The 23,753-nt window shown below is 36.1% G+C and overlaps 1 protein-coding gene across 1 annotated transcript in view; it reads right to left on the bottom strand.

Moving 5' to 3' along the window:
• Positions 1 to 23,521, bottom strand: part of jak1 (Janus kinase 1) — a 30,409-nt gene extending 6,888 nt beyond the window's left edge. Inside the window, exons 1-22 of the mRNA XM_028443784.1 lie at positions 23,390 to 23,521; positions 19,650 to 19,860; positions 18,981 to 19,104; positions 18,616 to 18,766; positions 18,177 to 18,340; positions 17,821 to 18,089; positions 16,928 to 17,043; positions 16,077 to 16,256; positions 15,028 to 15,185; positions 14,415 to 14,529; positions 13,582 to 13,780; positions 11,666 to 11,775; positions 11,162 to 11,314; positions 10,208 to 10,295; positions 9,985 to 10,112; positions 9,736 to 9,874; positions 7,163 to 7,314; positions 6,889 to 7,039; positions 4,992 to 5,080; positions 3,427 to 3,619; positions 2,508 to 2,632; positions 2,244 to 2,416 (exon numbers count right to left, since the gene is read on the bottom strand). Of these exons, the coding sequence (XP_028299585.1) occupies positions 2,244 to 2,416; positions 2,508 to 2,632; positions 3,427 to 3,619; positions 4,992 to 5,080; positions 6,889 to 7,039; positions 7,163 to 7,314; positions 9,736 to 9,874; positions 9,985 to 10,112; positions 10,208 to 10,295; positions 11,162 to 11,314; positions 11,666 to 11,775; positions 13,582 to 13,780; positions 14,415 to 14,529; positions 15,028 to 15,185; positions 16,077 to 16,256; positions 16,928 to 17,043; positions 17,821 to 18,089; positions 18,177 to 18,340; positions 18,616 to 18,766; positions 18,981 to 19,104; positions 19,650 to 19,836 (3,164 nt within the window). The 5' untranslated portion in view covers positions 19,837 to 19,860; positions 23,390 to 23,521. The remainder of the gene's footprint in view (positions 1 to 2,243; positions 2,417 to 2,507; positions 2,633 to 3,426; positions 3,620 to 4,991; positions 5,081 to 6,888; positions 7,040 to 7,162; positions 7,315 to 9,735; positions 9,875 to 9,984; positions 10,113 to 10,207; positions 10,296 to 11,161; positions 11,315 to 11,665; positions 11,776 to 13,581; positions 13,781 to 14,414; positions 14,530 to 15,027; positions 15,186 to 16,076; positions 16,257 to 16,927; positions 17,044 to 17,820; positions 18,090 to 18,176; positions 18,341 to 18,615; positions 18,767 to 18,980; positions 19,105 to 19,649; positions 19,861 to 23,389) is intronic.
• Between the last annotated feature and the right edge of the window lie 232 nt (positions 23,522 to 23,753).

The following is a 23,753-nucleotide window of genomic DNA, read 5'->3' as shown; positions in this document are numbered from 1 at the left end:
AAACACATAATTTCCTTTTATGAAGTCATTTTCTTTGCTGATAATTACTCTACTGGACCATGGTAGCACAACATCACCATGTGTTTGCATCAAGAGGCATCTTGTGGTATGGCAATTCCAGTGTTAATTTTCATTAAAGGAGACATATCATGCTTTTAAATATTTCCTTTTTACATATAAATCATACAGTTGTGGGCCAAGCGGGCCAAGCGGAACTCCTCATTATTATAGCTCCACAGGCCCCTTTTCTGATGTGCTTCTAAGAGCAACTCGTTTTAGTGCGGTCTCTTTAAATGCAAATGAGACACTTCATACCCCACCCCCTCTCCAGTTTGCAGAGGTGACACTCGGTTCAACTCCACCCTGGTCGGCCATTTTTGTAGTTTGATAGAAGAGATACGATCATCTAGCGGCACAGAAAATGTTTATTCACACGTTATTAACAAAATGTCAACAATGGAAGACTTGTCCATCCAGCCTTACATGTTCGAGCCAGAGTCGGATCCGGCGGAGCGAGATGAAAATGAAGATGATGAACCTGCAGAACCCTAACAAGCACCGCGCTAACGCTAGCGCCAAGCTAACGTCACAAAATGCATTTTAATACAGTCATTTTGGAGACAAAAACAGCAAAATGAAATGACTAATGAAAACTTTAGACTTAAATTAAATCACGTAGGCCATATCATCAAGGATCTAAGACGAGCACACAGTGCTAACATATGAAGACGGTGCAACTGCTAATGCTAACAAAACAATGACAGGGACGTCTTATCATCACACTTTTTAGCGTTATTTACAGCTTACCGAAGTGCTCTGTTCGTCGTCTCCAAAGATAGAAGGAATTGAACCCTCAATCAGACGAAGTCTGATTGAGGGTCTTCTTTCTTTATACTGGCGGAGGTTGGAGAAGCAGTCATCCTTGAAGTGCTTCGCGCACACAAAAATGACCTTACCCACAGATGTGGGTACATTTCCGTGAAAAATAAAACTCAACCAGGCACTTCAAAAAGGTTCTGATGCTGGGAGACGGTGTAATGAAGCGTGTGGGTTACTACATCCAACAGCCAAACATTTTGACTTATCTTCTCGTAACTTCTGCATCCTTGAGCTTGGACTACAAAATAAAAGCGAGAAATAAAAATGGCGGATTGCTCGAAGTGTTGGGCCTGGAGTCGATGTCTTAATTTGGCACTTCCGCTGCAAATACTGTGACGTTATTGTTCAAAAAAACGTAATAAAGAATCGAAAAATCGAAACAGATTTAAAAATATGACCAAAACAGAATATAAAGATATCAACGGAGCACCTGAAGAGACTAATTTGTTTTTTTTGAAATTTCTGTACTTCTAAACACTCTAAATATAAAACAAAATGCATTTAAGGGCTAAAAAAGTGGATTTAGCATGATATGTCCCCTTTAATATGTTATGGTTTCATTCATTAGGATAACTTTTTTCAAGAAATGCACTTCAAAATTTACGTTGATTTCCTGACATGTTTTGACTGCCAACTGTCAGTCTTCCTCAGAGGCATCAACTGATCGCGTTCACGTGTCACTATTATAGGGTGACCATATTGATTTCCAAAAACAGAGGACACTAAAAGTACTCAACGTTTTCTTGATTCTACCTTGTAACAACAAAATAAAATAAAATAAATAAATAAGTTGTTCTTGTCCATAAGGTTTAAAAAATAATTCCTCTCTTTATATTTTTTAGTCGACAAAATTAACTTTAGAAGCTGAAACACATCACAGCTTTTTTTACAAGCCCACTTTGGTTGATAATCAGATATTTGGTCACAAAAAAACACACATTTACCATTATTTCTGGAATATTATCATGCAAATGACCATCAAGCCACACTTTTTATTGTGATCTTTCTAAATAATGTTAAATGTTAGTTTTAGAATAATGTTGATAATTAATGTCAATTCAAAACAATGTTTGTTAGTTACAGTCTCCGAATCGGCTGTAAGAGTAAGCATACGCGTGCCTCCCCATCACCACAAAAATGAATAAAGCCATTAGCAATTAGCATTGAATTCCTCATAAGTGCATCAGAAATAACGCTGATGTACTTCGTGGTATCTAATATCACTCAAGACTAAGGTAACCAAACCCTACATGAGTTATTTATTCATATACTGCAGCAAGAAAAGAGCCATTTTTTTTTTAATGAAATCCTCAGAGTAAATATTTCCCTTCGCTCTTTTTGTCCCCCACCCCCCGTTGACTCACCAGAATACGGGGCTAACGTCGTCGTCTCTAACGATGTAATACCCCTCGTTGTCTTTGATGCTCTTGGTGAGACCGAAGTCTCCAATTTTCACGACATGATCGTTCTCCAGCAGCACGTTTCGAGCAGCCAAATCCCGGTGAATATAGTTCCGGGATCCCAAATAGTCCATACCCTGAATTTAAAGGAAAACAGGATGACTCTTCACCACCAGGCCAGAGAGGCTAACGCTAACACCTCTTTGTAATGACACGCTTTAGTCGTACCTCGCATATCTGAATGGAGTAACTGAGCAGAGTGCTGAGGCTGGTTTTGTTTTTGTTCTTGGGAAGATACTCCGTCAAACTGCCCAATGGAAGAAACTCCATGATCAGCTTGATAGCCTGACCACCTGCAACACACGCAGTGACACGTTTAGTCATCATTGTGCTTTTATCTAAATCTTAGACTACATAGAACTAACCATATTTTGATTTCCAAAGAAGAGGACACTTGACATTTTCTTGAATCTACCTTGTAACGCAAAATACAATATCATCTATAAGTTGTTATTATCCATAAGATTTCTCTCTTTATGACAAAGACGTTAAAACAATCTAAAATCAGTGTAGACTCAAGTCAGTCACCTTTATTATACATTATAACATGTGTCAAACTGAAGGCCCAGGGGCCAAATCTAGCCCTTTAGAGCATCCAATTTGTCCTGCGATAAAAGTACCAATGACAGAGAAAACATGAATTATTTTGTTAGCTAATTCTGTTGTAGATATCTCAGCCCCTCCAAACACACAAATTAAAGCTAATTTCACAATATTTGCAGGGCTTACAGTTTTCCTGTGTACTTTTTAATCTTAAATTTTTATTTATTTATTTTTTTTAAATCCCATGTTTATTTTTTTTCAAAATACCGCAAAAATATCTACAAAATGTCACCAAATTGAATTTAAAAATGGTCAAAAAAGTGAAGGTATTTAGAGAGAATTTCAGTTTATAAAGGATATTGTCTGTCATTAAATGTGTGTATTTATAAGGGCTGAGATATCTACAACTGAATTATTTGGGTTTTTTTTTTTTTTTAAACTTTACTGACATGTGATTTATGTTCACCATCCAAATAAAAGTGACAGTTCACTAGAATGGATGATAAAGTTTGCAGTGTTTATAGGAATGATGTCTGTGACTCACCTTCCTCCTGGCAGATGCCTTTGTATTTGACGATGTTCTCATGGTACAAAGCCTTCAGGATGTCGATCTCTCTGGACAAGTTGTTGCTTTTCTCCTCACAAGTCTCGGGCTTCAGTGACTTCACTGCCACCAACTCACCCGTTCGGTCGCCTCGAGGATCATAGCGACACAGATCCACCCTTCCAAAGTGGCCCTACAGAAAAACCACAAAAAAACAACTGAGATTTTTTTTTTGTTGGTATAATTAGTATTGAGCAGTGGGGTCTACTACATTTTTCAGTTACAATTACATTTTCAATTACCCATGTTAAATTACAATTTAATTACGATTACAGTGACCTACATTTTTTCCAATTACAACTACAATTATTTTTCATCCTCAGAATGTAAATTAATATTATGTTCTCAATTACAAAAGTTAAATTACAATTACTGAGCCTGAAACAAATAACCTAATAAAAGTGAACCTTCCTCTTGTGTTAGCTTTCTGTTAGCATCTCTTATGATAACGGGTTTGAAATCAGCTGTTAAATACACTAAAAACAAATATCTATCATCTAATTTCTTTCCTATCTATTGGTTACCTTGTTAGGCTTCCTAATCAATTAAAATATAGATTTTAATATTTTTTTAAATGTAAAATGTGGGAAAGCTTGATATGAAAAATATTTCTATATTTGTTAACTACATACTGTATGTGTAGATCTGTAACATGGTTCCCCAGTTTTGCATTAAAGGCCCTACATTATGCTAAATCAACTTTTTTGAGCATTAACCTTGTGACAATGTTAGTTCCTTATCAAAAACACCCCCAAAGTATTATTTGACTTCCTTCCTTCTCTCTGAGCTGATGCTCTGGTTCAGACTTTAGTGATGTCACTAAAGTCTGAACTGCCCCCTCCAGGAAGTGCCTGCTGCCGGCGCCACGCCTCCACAGTGAACACAGTGCCTGTTGCCCATGCTGCTTCACAGGGGCTCTAGGGCTGCGTCATGAAATGGGCGGCGCTCCAGAGTAACCGTGCATCTCAACTTCCGGGTTGAAAGAAAATAAGTCATATATCTTAACAAAATAGTGTTTTATTTTGCAAAATGTTAAATATAATAACCATATATGGCTGTAGTTGACTTTGGAAGGTTTAGAATAGCATGATATAGATCCTTTAAAATATAATTGACAATTGTTATAGAATTTTCATGGCAATTACAAATTCAATGATTAAAAATTAAAGATTAAGCTTAAATCGGAGCTTCCGCCTTTATTTAATTATCTGAACTAAATTACAATTTATTACAATAGCAACAGATTTTAAAAGTTAAAATTACGCCATAATTGTAATTAATTGTCAGTTATGAAATTACATTTAGAATTAACCCCAACCCCGGTATCGAGTGAAACTATCAAATGTAGAATGAAATATATTTGAAAATATGCTATTACTGTGTGAAAAGTGAGCACATTTGTATAATCATTCATCAAATCTTGTTTTTTTTAGGTTGAACTTTGCTAAACAGAAATAATAAAAATTAAAAAAAAATAAGCAGAAACACGTAGCCTAGCATGCTACCTTTCCAAGTTCCATGATCGTCTTCAGGAATCTCTTCTCAAAGACGGTCGGGTCCACCTCTGTTGTTGGCTTGGGTTTGATGGACGGGTCTGTGGGACGTCAAAAAGAAGAGATTATCATGCCATGGGTGCCATTCAACACACATGCACTGTGTCAAAGGAAGTCTTATGTGGTTTGACAACCTCACTTTTCACTAGAATTTACTGTGGTTGTGCAATTTCTCTTGTGTTCTGGTTTCTACACTGAGGAGGGGTTTCAACTCTAGGAAGAAGAAGGCATAATTTAAATATTGTTGATTTGGTGGTTTTCTTATTTTATTTTCTAATAATGCAAAAAATTCTGCATTGATAAATATTGCAGTATCATATTTGCGTCAGCAGGGGGGAGAAGAGGGTGAAGCGGCCAAGCTGAGAGGCAGATCACTGCTGATGCACTCAGTGAACTTCCTCATGAGAATCTGAGTTATGTAAACAACTTTCTCTTTTCACGTGACCTCTGCAGACAAGCCGTGCCCAACATTAAACAACATGGCTGGACTTTTTAAGTGTGATGGCTGCACATGTTCCCAACTTTTTCCATGCCTAATGAATATGGATTTAATTAAATTATTACATTAAAAAAAGTGTCACATGCAGAAGTAGAAATTGAAAGTAACACCAAATGGACCATGATGTTATCATTATGGGTCTACAGCACTCGAGTCAAACTCGAGGTCCAGGGGCCAAATCAGGCCCATTTAGATCAGTGGTTCTCAATCTTTTCAGCCCACGACCCCCAAAATAAAGGTGCCAGATACCGGAGACCCCCTCTCTACCTGAAGGTGGTTGAATACAGACATGAGGAGACAGCCATCTATAAGTGGGAATAAAGAGGAGAGCTTTTGGGGTCCATCCATAAAGTCAGCAAAATGATGGTCCATTGTTCTACGAATCTGTGATAACCATATTTATTTATTTATCTGAATAATATCCACTGTTATCCAGGAAGTGTATTATTTGGGCCACCGTATATAGTCATCTTAAAGATGTAAATCCTTGTTTTAATCACAAATAAAATGGGTTAAAAGTGACAAAAAAAAAATGATGAAATGGGATTTTAAAAACCACAGAAATTGGTTAAAAGTTGCAAATTAAAGTGGGCAAAAAACAGACAGAAAAAGTGGTAAAAAGGGTTTAAACAGTCAATATTGTAAAAATTAGTCGGAGCAATTATTTTGAACTGGCCAATAATGGGCATGACAAATCGTGAATGTGGTTAAATTGGCAAAAATAGGCATGAAACATGGTGAAAAGAGGTTTAAAGTGACAATAATGGGTGGGAAGAGTGGTGTAAAAAAGTGCCGAAAATGTCTGGAAATTGGACAAAATGTGCAGAAAAGGATTTGAAAATTGATGAAGTGGCATAAATTGCAGTAATGGAGCAAAAATATGAAACAGTGATGAAAATAGGTTAAAATGTGGCAAGTTTGGTATAGTTACAGAAAAAAGGTAATAAAAAAAATAGCAAAAATGTGCTCAAATAGTTCAGAAAATATTCCTGTTTCTTGAAGGCATCAGGTGACCGCTCACAGTGTCTCACAACCCCAAATGGGGTCCTGATCCTAAAGTTGAGAACCCCTGCTTTAGAGTATTCAATTTGGCCCACAGGAGAATGTAAAAATGACAAAGAAACTAATTCAGCTGTAAATATCTCAGAACTCTTCCAAAATCCTGCAATTTCCTCAAATTATTCTCAAAAAATGTCCCCAAATTCAATTAAAATGTGCCACAAAGTCACGGAAAATTAAGTGAACATCTTGCAGGGACTACTTTTTTACTTTTTCATTTGACCCTTGAACTAAAATATGTTTGACACCCTGCTCTACAATATTATATGATATATATATGATCATACATACTCTTTTCTTCCAGCATGTCTATGTCTCTGACAATAGCCCTGAAAAAAGGTCTCTTTTTTGGGTCGTAGTTCATGCAGTGGGTCATCAGCTCAGCCAGCTCTCTGCAGTCTGGAGTGGCCAGTTGACACTCAGTTTCATAAAATCTTTCCTTCTGCTCAGCACAAACCAAACAGACAAAAACATACACAAGAAGAAAAATAACACGACAGATGAAGTAATGACAGTATTTGTTATACTGTATATGTACATATAAGTCACTTCAGTGGTGTTTCACCTCAGTCAGTTTCTTATCCTTAAGGGGAACCTCTCCATCGTAGCAGATCTCCCACAGTGTGGTACCAAATCCCCATTTGTCCGCTGCTACACTCAAGGCTGATACATTCTTCACACACTCTGGAGCGACCCATGGGATGCGATGCACACACTCTGCACGTGAAGAAAAAAAAAGTCACATTGACTGACAGTTGCTGCCGTCAAAATGCAGAGCACATTTCAATGTTACACCCTAATCCAGACATGGGTAACTGGCAGCCCAGGGGCATCTCATTTTGTGCTGTCCCCCCCAATCACCCCTGAAGAAAAATTTACAAAATGACAGAAAATACACAAAAGGACAACAAAAATACTGAATAAGATGAGAAAAAAAAGAAAAAATGATTCCAAAAACACACAAAACTACAACAAAATAAACAAAACGACAATAAATATGCACAAGAATGGCTACAAAAGCACGAATAAATGACAAAAGAACATGCATTATACAGAAAAATACACAAAGAACAACAAAAATACTGAAAAAGACCAAAAAAATAAAAATAACACAAAACATTACAAAAAAAACCATGCATTATAGAAAAAAATACACAAAGGACAACAAAATGCACAAAAATGCAAAAAAAAAAAGAAAAAAGTTGCTGCAAAAATATACAAAATTATTCCAAAAAAAGTAAATTTACATGATGCAAATACACAAAAGGACAACAGAAATGCACAAAATTCCTCATTGCACACAAAACAACAACACGCACACACACACACACAAAATAACAAAAAAACACATTTTCTCTGAAAACAAGACAAAACTGTTGTTTTCTCTATTAATGCTTGGATTGGTCATTATTTTAAATGTTGAAATGAATGTTGATATTGTGGCCCCTCACTTTCCATTGCTTTAGAATATATCCAGCTCGATTTAAGGTCTACGTTCCACTGCAGATCAAAGTTGGTCAAAACCTTTACATTCCTATAAAAGCTTGTGTAAGGCTAGGACTTCATTGATCTTCTAGGCTTCAAACAGCAGGAAGTCATCAGGTTTAGGTTTATGCATTAACTGGCTGAAGTGTTTTACCGAGTGGAAGACGAGCTAACTGATTGGCCGACCTCGATATATGTCGTTTCAGCTCCACAAATCCATACATCAAACAACGGAGGTGAGTGGTTAAAGCAAGTAAAAAGCGTGGAAGCAAATGTGGTTGAGCTGAACAGAGACAGAAATGGGAAATGAGATAATTGAGTGCAAGGACAAAAGAGAGGATAGATTTGAGGGTTTGAGTAATGCTGGGAAACAGGGAAAAGAGTTCCCAGTGGGTTTCAGAGCACTTTATGCACTTTGTTCAATCAAATCTATGGAAAGGACATCGATACATAACTGGAAGACTGTTTTGATCAGCAGAGAGATGGAAATGGAAAAAGAAATGTTGCAGCGTTCTGGGAACACAAAGCGAGATGAGGGAGGAGATCTTCCCATGTGTCGCACAGAAACTACTTTGCTTTCTCAAGCTTTATCACACAACAAAAACACGAGGCGCCTTTGTCAATTGCAGCATATTTATGATCTAAGACTGAACATTTATTACCCATCACTGTTTCAGAGGAAACTCAGAATGCTGCATTGTTCATCGATCTGGCGATAACAAAACAACAGTGCAAAATAACAACTAGTTTAGTGAGTGAATAGAATAAATAAAAAAATATTAGAAAACACCAAAAAATAACCTAAATAAATAAAAAAAAAAAAGGGATTTATTGAATGAATTGGATCTTATTTATTCTGGTTTTTTGTAAAGTGTCCTTGGGTGCTTTTAAATAAAATGTACTGTATTATTATTATTATTATTATTATTAATAATAAACAAATTATTTGTTGGAGTGCTTGTATCAGAGATTTTAGAGGCAGGCTGATATAATCTGATACTCGTTTCTGTTGCTAATATTGTCCCGATATCCGATACCAATATCGCCTCTAATTTAAAGAAATATTCGCACGTGTGCAAGTTACAGCCAGATAAGTTGGTCTCCCTCCTTCAAATATTATTGATTAAATTAATGATAGGTTAAAAGTTAAGAATAAATTAATGACAAAATCTAATAATAAACCAGAAATGCACTCACCTCTGATTGTATGTATGTTGTAATGAATGAGATTTATTCACAAATGATTTTTGCTGCATGACTGAGTTGAATTACAACTGGAAGTTTTATTGTATCGGTTACTGATCTCAAAATTATATTTATAATGATCAGAATTTTATTTTAATTTTTTCAACCGGTATAATTTACATAACTTGCACTGTATATATTGTACCTTGACCCCTCCCCCAAGGACTACGGATGGAAATTAGCTTTTAAGCTAGAGTCTGGGACAACACCTCTGTTTTTATAACCTAATGTATTTGTATACCGTCTTCATAAATGAATAGTGTTACATTTAAATGTAATCCTTGATACCTTTACAAAAACATTTACCCATTAAGTCTGAGGGTTGTTTTGTCTTGATTTTTGTGTTAATCAGTGAGAATTTATCAACAACAGCCTTTTATTTTTCATCTGCTCGTCTTTTCCTCTTACCCTCTCTGGTGAGCACAGTGATTGGTATTCCTGGGTCACTGAGCTTGATGAAGGGCCCTCCTTCATCGGCGTCAATCCCGTCTCTAGCCAGCAGGATGTTTTTAGCGCACACAAAGCCATGGACCAGCTTTTTGTCTTCCTACAACATGCAAAATAAAAGCACAATGAAAGACCACAATAAATCAAAGAAGATGTAATTAAAATTAAGTATCAAATAAACCCACAATTCCTTGAAAATCATGCTCTTACCAAGTAGCTGAGAGCTGAGGCCAACTGTTTGGCCACCTGGAACTTCCACGGTGTGCTGAGCGGACTCTGCTGTCTCTTCATGAAGACGTCTAGTGGTCCTAACTGGACAAACTCCTCCACCATGATGTCTAGTTGTACAACACAACGCGCAAAAAAGTCAGGACCCAGACACACACACCTCATATAATTCGAGCTGTACACACAACACGTGCCATGTACTTACTCTCTTGGTGGCGGACGCACACGCCGTAGAGTAACACAATGTGTTTATGAGACACTTGGCGCATCATACTGGCTGTTTCAAAGAAGGCCTGCCAACCAAATACAAACATAGCAATTATTTTTTTTTTTAAACAAATGAAGACCATAAAGTGATCCTCCACTGGTTTTACAAATGTGACCATAAATCTTTAAAATGTCCTTATTAGAAGATCTTTGCCTAACAAAATGCATTATTTTGCACCATATTAATTTTATTAACTTTTAAAAATCGGACTACTTTACCATTTTAGAACCCGCCATCTAAAAATCACATGATTGATGATGTCACACAGCCCCATTTGCCTGTAAACATCCCATTGTTTTCTATTGGAGTGAAGCATTCAGACTGCTTTTTAGATCGTTTTAGCAGCTTTTTTGGTCAAAATGACAATTTGTGCTGCTTTTGGTAGCCCGGCCTAAACAATCAAGAAAAGTAAAAGATATTGATGTTAACCTCTTTGGTTTCATGAAAGACAATGAAAACAGCTGTGACCCGAAAAATAATCTATGATAGCAGGTAGCAACAGTTACAACTCTGCAGTTTGGCAGTATACATGGAAGCAGAGAACAAGAGTTCTTTTAAGGGGCCTTCACTCTCCCTTAAACAGTGCATGGCTGACACTCTGGTGGCTGAAGTTAGCGAGTAATCACGGACTGTTATAGATGCACAAACCCTGAGGATAGAAGTCTTTTTGGGCATGAGTCAAACTCATGTATGACATCTTCAGTCATGTTATTTCAAGATGGCGGAATACAGGTTTTAAAATGGTAAAGTAGTACCATTTTTAAAAGAAACAAATATGGTGCAAAATAATGCATTTGTTAGGCATAGATCTTCTAATAAGGACATGTCAAAGGTTTCAGGCCACGTTTGTAAAAACAGTGGAGGATCCCTTTAAAGGATGCAGTGTCTCACCAGTGAGATATCTCTGTGTCCAGAGCCCAGAACTTTCAGAACCACTTTGACCTCCTGGAAGGATGAGTAGCCCAAGTCCTCGTCTTCTTCACTCTTTATCCTCAGTGTGCCTGAGTAGATGTTGGTTTTTGTACCAGGGCCAAGGTGTTCCTCCTTGTTGGCGATTGGGCAGCAGGAAAAAAACAGTGTGAGATTAACAGCCCCATTTAATACCTGCATGATGTCTGCTACAAAAGTAAGGTTTTAAGTGTGATTGAGGTATTTTGAAGGCTGTAAAACTGAAATTAAACCTAAAATATCTGTTTTGCAGAAACTGGAGAACACGAATGAAATGCTTGAGCACCTTAATGAAGTCAAAAAATTTAAATAACCGTTTATATTTAAAAACCAAACTGGGACGCAAAATAGGCTTACAAGTGAAACATGATTTGAAAGATTTTAGATGTATTTTAAAGTAACATCACCTTAGAACAATGAAAGAAAACCAGGGGCAGTTAGTGGTACCTGTTCAATGTCTTCTTTGAGAATCCGATGGAAGCTGAGCTGACTCTCCTGCAGGGGTGTTTGAGCAGCTGGCGCCCTGTCTTTAGTGACCACTAGAAGGTTGGACACCTCTGGACGCACAAACACAGACAGGCGTAACTCAATGATTAATCCTACACTTAAATCTAGTTTATAAATGTCAAACATCTGGGTATCTATTTTTGGATTCATTGCTTACACACAATGGCCCTCATTAATCAACCTTGCGTGAAAATTGCAAGTGCAAATTTGGTCGTACGAAAGGACCAATGTGTGATTCATGAAACATTCGTATTTGATCAATCCAAGCGTAAAAATGATCAGGTGGTGATAAATAAGGCGGCTGAATTTGATCGCCATTAGCTTGAAACGCTCTCCTGTTTCGGAGGCCCCGCCCACTCTGGTCAAACAAGAAAGAAGCTTTTCCAAGATGAAAATCAGCATCCTCATATTTGAGGTGAAGCAAAACAGAGACGTGCTTTTTGACAGTGTGAAAACTGGAAGTAAAGAAGCGCATTTAAACGCAGGATCAGCTACTGTTGACAGGTGACGTCTGCCTCACTGTGTGCGCTACTACAATGTTCACAGCTAATGATGTACAGCCTTGTTCTGCAGTGGAAACTGCATTGTTTACCAGCTGATGAGGAAATCAATGGTACAAACGGAGCACTTGGAAAAATATGCTTCAAGCAGTCTTTGCTAAAGATTGGAGCCATGAGGACAGAGTAAGGAAGTTCCTTTCTATCTAAAGCGGTGGTTTCGACACAACAGCATATCTTTACTACCTGCTATAAAACAGGGTTTTTTAAAAAAGGAGTAACACATCAGCATCAAGCTGAACAAAGAGCATACACTGCAGTCTTCTTTAAAAGGCTAAACCTCAACGCATCAAGCTTTCACACCAAAAGCAGCCTATTACCAAGTGCACTATTAAGATGTTTAGCAAAAAAAAAGGTAAAAATAAATCTGAGACAACAGCAATGCACAGATATGAAAACTATAATTGAGGGAGAGGGCTGTCGGGCAGCTTTCACTTTCTCACCGGAATAAATTGGTTCTGTCAACTGTATGCTCGCTCTTTTATGAGGAGGTTAAATGCAAACAAAGTGTTTTGATAATATGTGCAACAACTAAAGATGCTTCTTATATTTACTGTAAATTAAGAAAAATAATAAGAGAAGTGCACAGAGCTGAACACATTCTAGCATTCACAGGCAGCTCAGTCCTTGCTTTAAGTCTGGCATTTTTGATTGGCCTTTGGTGTGGATATTAACACGCTTCTACAATAATATGACAACAAAATAGGTCAAAAATACTGTGATATCAAACTTCAGTCATACCGCCCAGGCCAAATAATATGACAACAACACAGCCACTGCAGTTGCTACACACTAACCGTGGTTGTTATTGTTATTGTATCGCTCAACTTAAAACGAAAAACAAAGATTAATGGCTTCCACGCACACAACATTACAAGGCTCTGCCTCTGCAAGAGAGAAGTAAACAAAAAGCCGCCACCTTGGCACAGGAAACCCACATTTACAACTCTCTTCCTCTCTCACACTGTTTCAAAGACAAAAATATACACTAACAGATCCAAAAAAATGAAGCAGCAGCTGTGTTTGTGTTCGTTCAAAACATCAGAGACACGTATAGAGAACTTTACACAAAAACTTGTATGCAAAAAAACAATTAACAATCCTGTCTTAATGACATAGTAAGTTTGCTGAGCTCTTGACAAATATACAAACCGTAAGCTGCTTTCTGGGACTGCTGCCATTGTGTATATTTTTTTCACATACTTGTTTTGCAGGTTTAAGAGTTTATCTTTGCAGCGATTCCTGATATTTCATAGTTTTGCTTTAAAAACATCAAAATGCACATTTATTGAAATATACCTCTTGGCTGTGGCGGGCAGCAGCGGACCAGTTTGAACTGGAGGTTGTCGGTGCAAAGTTTTTGGCGCTCCAGATGCTCCAGCAGCTCCATGAGAGTTGGCCTGAACGTCTCTGTGCCATAAAGGCAAAAGCCATCAGGGGTCACTTCAATCTGGAAGTTCTTGTAATGACGCACAGAACGGCTCTCTCTCTTGTCCATCTGAAGAGAGGGTAAAAAGTCTAGTTTTTAAAAGTTGCAAATTTTGCTTTGAATCGTTTGCTTTTTCAAGAGTAAGAGCAATTTAAAACACAAACTTCTCATTATTAAAACTGCAATGTACAAAAAATAAAAACATGTACGGTAACTGAACACAAAAATGGCCAATGACATAACAATAGTTCGATATTATTCTCTTTTTTTCATTTTCTTCTTTTTTCCCCTAAATTTTTTCCTCCTTTTTTCCATTAATCTCTTAAAAGATAAATCAGTTATGCTGGATACTGATGTTGCATTAGCATGGATTAAACAAAAAACACCAAGATTACCTTTTAGTTTTAGAAATTATCGAAATATAAAACATGCTTTTATACCAGATACAACTTCATAAACTAAAGCAAGAAATATATATATATATATATATATATATATATACACACATATATATATATATCTTTTACTTTTAAACTTCTTTTCTTGCACTAATTCGTTTTTTAATTGTATATGACACACGGTAAACATAGCACATGGTGTGTGAAGACAAACTCAAGTATATATTTTTAAATCTACTGTAGTTCTATTCTGCAGTTCTTTCTTAAATAAGAAAAGCCGAGCTTTAATGTAAGTTATTTACTACCTCACTGCAGACCACTGTGATGATGATGTACTGGTAGTTGGTAGAGCACCAGCGAAGAACGTAGGTTCCCTCGTCGTTACCTTCCTGACGCAGCTTGTGAATAGCATACTCCGTACTGCACAGAAGTAAACATATTTTGGGTGAGCGCCATCAAATGGGAAATTGTTTTAACATTTTCAGACAAAAATCCACCTGTTTTTAATGTAAATAAAATTTCACAACTTATCCTTATTGATTGATTATCATATTCTCAATGTAATAGATTTGAAAATAATTGTAACGTTTACAAAATTCTTAATTCCTAAAGTGCCAAAGCTTTTCACTTTTACTATTTGGGTCAGAAACAGCTTTTCATAATGAAACAATAACACACAATGAACAAGCCAAACTCAAACAATACAATAAAAAGTGCAGCTATGAAAAAAATATATATTATTGACACAATCTATCTAAAAAACATAAAAAAGTATGGTGACTGCAGCGTCTTCATTTAGTTGCCTTTGGAAAAGCAGTGTGCAACAGAAAAACAGTTGAAGTGAAAGTAATTGAGTGGAAATGTCAGCATCAGATGTTCTTTGAAAAGCAATCCCAAGTTTAAAGTGTTAGTACACACCAGATGGGTCCGTGACACCCATTCTCGATGTTGTGCACCACAGAAGCCGGAGCCACCTCTTTACATAGGTAATGGTGGGCATCCACCGTCAGCCTGAAATACCCGTCCACAAGAGCCACAAACGACAGGGCCTCTGGCCGTGATGCCATTCGCATCTCCTACAAAAACAGAAACAATAAAAAAGCAAACCAATGAAAAATTATGCACATTTTTTTAAACAATTATTATAATTATATAACATATCCAACTAAATAAGTAATAAAGAGTAAGAGTAATTTACATTTTTTTCCAGACAGAGTTATATTATAATTGTCTTTAAATGACTGTTGTCTGTTTATTGCCTTCCATGGTTTTTCATTGTGTCAATAAAAGTTTTACATTAAAGGGTACCTGTAGTAGAAATATATATAACAAAAATGTGTTTAATATATTATCAATAAACAAAATATGTGCACATTTTTATATAAAAACAAAAACTAAAGGACTTTTTAGAACGATTTTATATCTTGGGGAATAAACTATTGGGGGTGCCATTTTCGCCAGGATATGACGCACTTTCAATGATCGGCATGGCCTGTCACTTTAACATGGTGGGAAGTGTAGTTTTTTCATTTTTTTTTTTTTTTTTTTTTAAAAGGTGCACATTTTGTTTAATGGTAATTCATTAAACATTTTTTTGCTGTACAAATGTCCACTACAGGTACCCTTTAACTAATAAAGTAACTAAAATAAAATCATTAATTACTTAATGGGCGACTGTGGCTCAGGTGGTAGTGGGTCGTCTTCTGATCGAGAGGTTGGGGGTTCGATCCCAGTACCTGACTATGTGTCGAAGTGTCCTTGGGCAAGACACTGAACCCTAAGTTGCTCCCAGTGGTCGACTAGCGCCTTGCATGGCAGTCCTGTCCCATTGGTGTGTGAATGTGAGAGTGATTGGGTGAATGAGCTGATATGTAAAGCGCTTTGGGACTGCTTCAGTGTGGTTATAAGGCGCTATATAAATCAAGTCCATTTACCATTTTTACCAATAATGAGAAATGCTCCCTTACCATCTTCTTATTGTCCTGTCTGTAGATGGTGACCGTTGCCTCCTTGATGACGGTGTGTGTGATCTCATAAAAGTCACAAAACACCACCCAGCCGTCATTTGTCTCCTTTTTGTCATTTTTCTTTTTTGTGTCCTGCTTGTTCTTCTTTGACTTGTTTTTTTCTCTTGCTGGTACACACACCTATTACAACAGAAAACAAATATTCGTGGGCATTTCTACAAGTCAGATCATTTCGTTGTATATTACCATGCAGCTTTTTATGGCAGTGATTCTCAACTGGTGGGTCGGGACCCAAAAGTGGGTTGCGGACAGCTGGTCCAAAATAAATAAATTCTTAATATCTCTCATGTTGGACTTGTCTTTTATTTTGAAAGAACATTTTCTTTTGACAGGCATGCTGTGAAATGCATGTTGCACAGGAAAATATATTGATTTATGTTTAAAAAAGATGATATATGTGTATTTTCAACAGCTATTTTTGAAAAACAAAATTTGGTTGGTTGAATTCTAAAAAGAAAGTTGGTTGCGATTTAATGACTGTGGCAAAATGTGGGTCCCAGGGCGAGCGCAGCTGAGAACCCCCGCTTTATAGTTTATAGAACACAAGGACCATAAAGGCCAAGTGTAAAAATGTATCACAACTTGTACTGTTTCATTTTGATCAACTGTTTCTTTGCTGTAAAACTATTTCTATTTAGGTCTTGGCTTTGGAATGTTTTTAACCCGATTTTTAATGCGTTGGCCTTGTCCAGCAAATGCCAGTACAAGTACTGGAGGAAAGCTACTATAGCTCTCCACGTAAGCAAATCAAAATCTGTAAAGATTTCCAATGTTCACATGATTTCACCTACTGTGGGGGGTTTGATCCTCCAGGAAACACCAGTGGTCCCAGAAACCAAAACCTGCATGTCATTGGTGGCGCCCATATTCTTTTCCTGGCTCTGCCCTTGGCTCTGGTTGTAGTACCCTGGAAAGAGAAGATTGATTTGCTTTTGTTGCTTAATTTTTGTTGTTTTCTACTAAGGTGTAACTATAACTATTATAACGATGTGTTTTTGTTTTGTTTTGTTTTTTTAATAGCCCTGTCAATCCAGTGAAGAATGAAAAATTTGAGTTCATACTACGGGTGTAAAAAAATCAATTCAGTGATACATTGCGATATTTCACCGCTCGATTATCGTATCGATACAAAAAATGTCACGAATAAACCATTTAATTGTGCTAACATGCATAGCATGTAAACAGTGAACCACATCAGACCTTGTTAAATTACCTCACTCCTTAATGCATTTTAGCTTGGAAGTTTATTAATACTGGGCTCTTTTACAGATGAATGTGGCTACTTTTTTTTAAGAATTGAAAAACTTAACAGAATCATAATCTGTTGTAGAAGGAATAGCTAAAGTTTTTGGAAAAATGTAATTCGACAGTTTGATAACCACTTGTTTTTGACATTGGTACTTGAATAACAGTTAGTTGCCATTTTCCTGTTCTCGCAAGTTTAAAAAAATAAATGAATTGTATTTCATACCATTTTGTACTTGTAAAGATGAAAATTGTAGTTATTGATATGGGATATATCGGGACGTATATCGTATGAGTTAGTATCAGGATATATTGTAACCTGACATGTTTGTGAACCGTATCGTATCATCAGATTAATGGCAATGCACACCCCTAGTTCATACCCAAAATTAAAAGCATTTAATTAAAACCATAATTTTGATTTGATGGGATTTCATACCATTGTAGCCTCCATTGTAGGAATCTCCCTCCAGCAGCAGATTGAGAGAAACAGGTTCATACAGCTCACTTCCTAGAGAACTGGTCAAGCATTCCAGTGTGGCCAAAAACTTGATCTTCAGGTCATACAATGTGATATTGCCCTCTTTGACTGTGCGAGAGTTGAAGTCGCTCAGGAACTTCTTGAAAACGTTGTTGATGCGCATACGTGTCAAAATGTTGCGCTGCTTAATGCTGTGGTTTAGAGTCTCGGGGATGAAGCGTTTATAACTGTTGGAAAACAAAGTTTGAAAAACTGGGTTTTTGAACAAAGAAACCAAATTAAATCCTTTTAATTAAGCATGGGGGGAAATTTACCTAATTTTCCGGGATGCAGTAGTCAAGGGCATGTGAATGCTTAAGGCATAGTGAGTGATAGCAAGCACAGCCATGCCCAGACATTCGTTTTCTATCTCGTGCTGCTCAGCTTCTGACTGTGATGTCCTCAGGGAAACCATCCCCGTCTGAAAGTCATGCTGGCCCTGTGCAAAAGAAAAAGTGACCAAAAAAGGCAGAATATTAGAGCCAATCACATACACACTCTAAATCTGAATACAAATCAAGAAGGGTACTGTAGTGCATTGATGAGGGGGAAATATAAGTCTATGCAATTCAATGTCTCCTTTTCTCTCAAAAGTGCAAGTCTGAATGTGGTGACATATTAAATGTCTAACAATTTTCCCTTACTTTATTTTGACACAATGCTGCACTAATAATGTGATAAAAGGGACCTTGAGAAAAGCTTGCATATAATCACCTGAGCAAACAGGTAATCCAGAGAAGCTCCATCCAGTAGAGGTGTTCCCTCTGGTATGGTCTGCTGGCCCTGTCCTCTGAGTTTACTGATGCAGTGTCTCCAAACTGGGGACTCTCCTTCAGTGGTGCTGTGCCAGTTTTTAAAATAAAACCTGATTGGAGAGAGTGAATGGGTTAGCTAGATATATACAGAGAAAATTAAAAAAAAAAACCTCTTCCACCAAAAGAAGATTACACCACTGCTGAAATATTTGATTAGTGTATAACAGACTGAACTTTGGACACTTTTTGATAAAGGAAATGAGTGCAGAAAACAAGTTCATACTTTGATCTCAGGTTTTAATCTGCATCTGTGGTCATTCTCACCTCATGCGATAGTGCAACTTGATAGTGGTGTCATCTGTGATCTTGAACTCATAGTTTGGGGGGTACCAGGTGCGAGTTCTCTCATTATACAGGGCAAATAAGTTATGGCACAGCGGAGAAATGGCTGACGAGAGAAGAGAAAAAAGGGGCTCGATCAGTTGGACACTAAGTGGTAGTTTTTGTAATTCTTTTTCTTTTAAAACTCCTTTACAGCAGGGATGGGCAACTAATTACAATAGGGGCCACAAAAAGGTGATTTTGATTTGAAGGCCACAATATTAGAATATAATCTCAATATTTAGAATAATGACCAATCTAAAGATTACGAATACAGAAAAGATGAAAGGGTTTTGTATGATTCACAAAATTAGAACAAGGCCCCCGAGCCGCCAGTTGCCGATGTCTGCCTTACAGGATGTTTAAAGAGATGAAAACTTTAAAAGACCAATGATGGTGATTATTAGAACATTGATAAAAAAAAAATTCTGTTCTTCAAAACAATTCCGCTATGATTTAATTACTATCAATAGCTATGAAAGACAATCTTCTTCAATTTATCATATTATGAACTGACTTTCTAAGAAAAGAGCACATACAAAATAAAAACCATAATGGTATGGCAGACCTTAGAAATCCTAATTTTACCAAACAGGGAAGAAATGAACTCACAGCATGTCTTGGCAGCGTCCACACAGAGCTCCTCAGCTGTGAAGCAGCCTTTCAGATACTCCAGCTTATGCACCTCTGGTATATAGAAGTGGATCTCGAGGCCCACGACGGAAACAATAGATGGAGAAGACAGGCCTCGCCGACTTCTCCTCATCTTAATACAGAGTTGCCGGCTCAACTCCATCATCCAACAGGAGGGGGCATTCAAAACCTGCATTTAGAGAAAAAAGAAAACTTTCCCACTCAACATCTGTTGTTAAAAGTAAATTAATATGCTCAAAACTTTGGAATTTCAAAATTTAATGAACATCGAGCCAAAAAATATCCACAACAATTGAATCTACACAATACATTTGTGTTAGACTACTTTTTTATTATCATTATTATTATTATTATTATTAATAATAATAATAATAATAATAATAATAATAATAATAATAATAATAATAATAATAATAATAATAATAATAATAATTAGTGGTGTCCTGATCCGATATTGATATTGGATATCATTCCGATATCAGCCAGAATACGAATATCGGATTTATCGGACTGCATCTAAAAACTCCGATATATATTACATTGTATTTATTCAATTGTAGAATATTGTAGATATGTTGAAGGAACCAATTGGTGAATAATAAATGGGTCAGTGTTTCTAATACCTACTGTTGCTGATGATTGTTCTCTGTTTGAGTAACATCTGTTATGGCAATTATTATATTCATCATCATATCGTCAAATGTGTGTTCATATGTACAATTTGTCATGCATTACTCTTTACACTTTTAATAATAATAATAATAATAATAATAATAATAATAATAATAATAATAATAATAATAACAAGTGAGTAGCTCAGGGGAATATAACTTTTATGTAGCCTTTATGTCCAGTAAACAGAATCCAAGTCAGATTTTAATTTCCTTTTCTACAAATAACTTGTGTGGTGTTTACTCACAGGGCTTTGTAAAAGGAGCAAATCAAATAGAGCAGGAGTGTCAAATAGGGGTAGGAACCTCTGGGTACCTCACGATACGATACACGATATAACGATAACGATTATCTCACAATATGACAATAGTGCACTTATCGAGATATTGGTCAGATATAAAAATAAAAAAAAAAAGATTAAGTGAATTTTTTTTATTTTTCATTTTATATCTCTGAAAGTCAATAAATTGAAAAAGTGTCCTATGAACAGTGACACTATTTTAGTGCAATGTTTCTGTAAATAAGTGTCAACATACCAATGTAAATGAATAAGTATCTCCAATAGTGCTTTCTGTAAACAAAAAACAGGGTCTTTCTTACCAGTGACTCTGTTATAGTGCAATATTCCAGTAAACAATATATTGGTTCCTTCAACAAACAGTGACAACATTTCTGTGAAGACCTACCTGCACATTTTAGTGAAAAAGCAGAAATGGTTTTGAAAAAAATAAAATAAAATAAATCTTAAATCTAAAATCTTAAATCAAGAGGAAGAAAAAAAAAATATATATATATATATATATATATTATCATATGGAGGTATTGTCACACTCCTAGTGTCAAAATTATTTTAGTTTAGGGGCCAAATATAAACAAGTTTGATCTTAAGCGGGCCACAGATTTTAGGCAGGAAAACGAGCAAATTCAACAACAAATTCCACAAGTTTGTAATTTGATGTATGAATTATACATAAAGTATATAAGGCAGTGACAACGTCCAAGGAATAAGTGACAGATATCAGTCCCTGCAGGATTATATCTTGTAACTTTCATTGATTTTGTGACAATATTTTTACTTAATTTTGGGAAATTATCAGAAATAATTTCAGGGAAATTGAGTCCTTTCAACAATATGAGATTTAAATTTACAATGACTGCAGTCACGTGATAAAAGCGTGGAAAATTGCAATCCTCCAAATACTGTAGAGTTTCATTGAATTAGTGTATTTAAAACATTAATTAATTGGAATCGAACTGGGAGATTGGGCTGATTAACAAACCCCTACTTTATGAACCAAATCCTAAACTAATGAGTTCAGAGTTAACAGGATTTTTTTTGTCATTATTGTCACTTTTAACCTCCTTTCACCATATTTCATGCTTATTTTTGCTAATTTAACCACATTCGCAGTTTAAACTAATTGTTCCTACTTTTTAAATTACATTACCTTTTTTTTTTTTTTTTTTTAATCTTTCTCCTGTGGGCTGAAATAGATAATCTAAAAGGCCGGATATGGCCCCTGGCCTTGAGTTTGTTACATGTAAGATAGAGCTTTGTTTATGATCAGTTTTATTCTATTGACAAATATCCAAGCTGACCTTTTTACAGTCAAGTTAGACATGATACACATATAGTTAGCATTCTACATTTTTTAAATAAATACTTAAGAGTAGATTTTAGGAGGCAATTTTTTTTTATTATTAATGATTATGGATCGACACAGAGGTGTTAAGAGAACTGATATATTCTACTCAAGAAGAAGTACTGTTACTTGATGGAAATTGTACTCAAGTACAAGTAAGTCATACATAAAATACTGAAGTACAAGTAAAAAAGTATGTCAATTAATTAGTACTCAAAGTAAAAGTTGCTAGGTTTTGTCACAATGTACAATTCTTTTTAAAATAAAATAACACCAAATAATTGAAAAAAAAAAATGATCAGGATCTAAGTATAGCTTCATTTATGAACTCTAAAACTGAGAAAATAACTGACATTCAATGCTGATTTGGAGCTGTGCATTACGTATAATCTGGTTGGTCGGCTATGATGTGACGCATTTGATTGCTGAGTGGTCATTTAATTTTTAGTAGTTTCACAATGTCCGTAGATCATTTTAAAACCAAAAAAAAAAAAAAAGTACTCTGAAACGGTTAGGTGTATAAATGTTGTGAATTACTTTACTTCTTCTGACATTTACTTAAGTACAAGTAAAATTACTGATTTAATACAGATACCCATATAAGCAACTCAATTACAGTAATGTGAGTACTTGTAATCCATTACTTTCACCTCTGGATCGATTCCTAAATTTCCAAGGAGCAATTATTTACATTTAAAACAAACCAGACGTGTCCTCCTAAATTCGATAATTCAATTATACGATACAATATTGAAGGTGCTGAGAGGTGTTACTCTGTCGAAAAGTCAAACCAAATCGATAATCGTTAAAAAAAAAAAAAAAAAGATAAATGGCTTGTAATTAAATCGAACCTTCAATAATTGGAATCGAATCGAGAGATTATGCTGATTAACAACCCCTACTTTATGAACCACATCCTCAAATAATGACCGGTGAAATATTATGGTTTCATGTTTAATCCGCAATATCGAAATTGATCGGGTTTCCATGGTTATGATTATTTTACATGAGATTAAATTATTCGACCAACAAGGCTGGGAAATTATTTGGCATCACATTCTGACCGAGTAAATTCAGCCTCACTGTGATAATAACCGTATAACAGTTTTTATTTAGATTTCAACCAATGCCAAAACATGCTTTCGCAGTGATAGTGAAACCAAACAGCGAAACAAACATTTATCAAGCACTCAGCTACGATACGGCGGCAAGATAAACAAAACAGAATTACTTTAATAATCCAAGTGGGAGTTACTTAAATAGTTTGCGTATAAAGCGAACACAAAAGAAGACATAATTTTGACAAACACGTTAGTTAATAGTTAATCGGTTATTGGCTCAGATAACAACCCTCATACGGGCAGCAGACAGCTGGAAACTTACTTCCGCTTCGCTTAGCGCACTGGACGTAGCCACCAAAAAGGACTGGTTTTCAGGGCCGTTAGTCGTCTCCCTCACCAGTGAACAATCGTCAAGTATCCAGAAGAGAAAGAATGTTGTAGAATAACAGTTAAAATATCCGACATGAGGCGACACACAACCTCTTGCTGCTCGCAAACCCTTCCTGTCAAGGCACCGCCCCTTCCCGAAAACAACGCACAAAACCGCAGTAGATCTTGACTGCTGATTGGCTATTGCACATGTCACTCAAGATGACTTCACCCCGACTGACGAAGAAGGGTTTATTGCTATTCTCATAATTATCATTATATTCTCATGTTATCGTATTATTGTTATTTATTATTAA

The sequence above is a fragment of the Gouania willdenowi genome, chromosome 4 (assembly GCF_900634775.1).
Source record: "Gouania willdenowi chromosome 4, fGouWil2.1, whole genome shotgun sequence".
NCBI lineage: Eukaryota > Metazoa > Chordata > Actinopteri > Blenniiformes > Gobiesocidae > Gouania > Gouania willdenowi.
The sequence above is the reverse complement of the archived record's forward strand: the minus strand, read 5'-3'. Positions and strand labels throughout refer to the sequence as shown.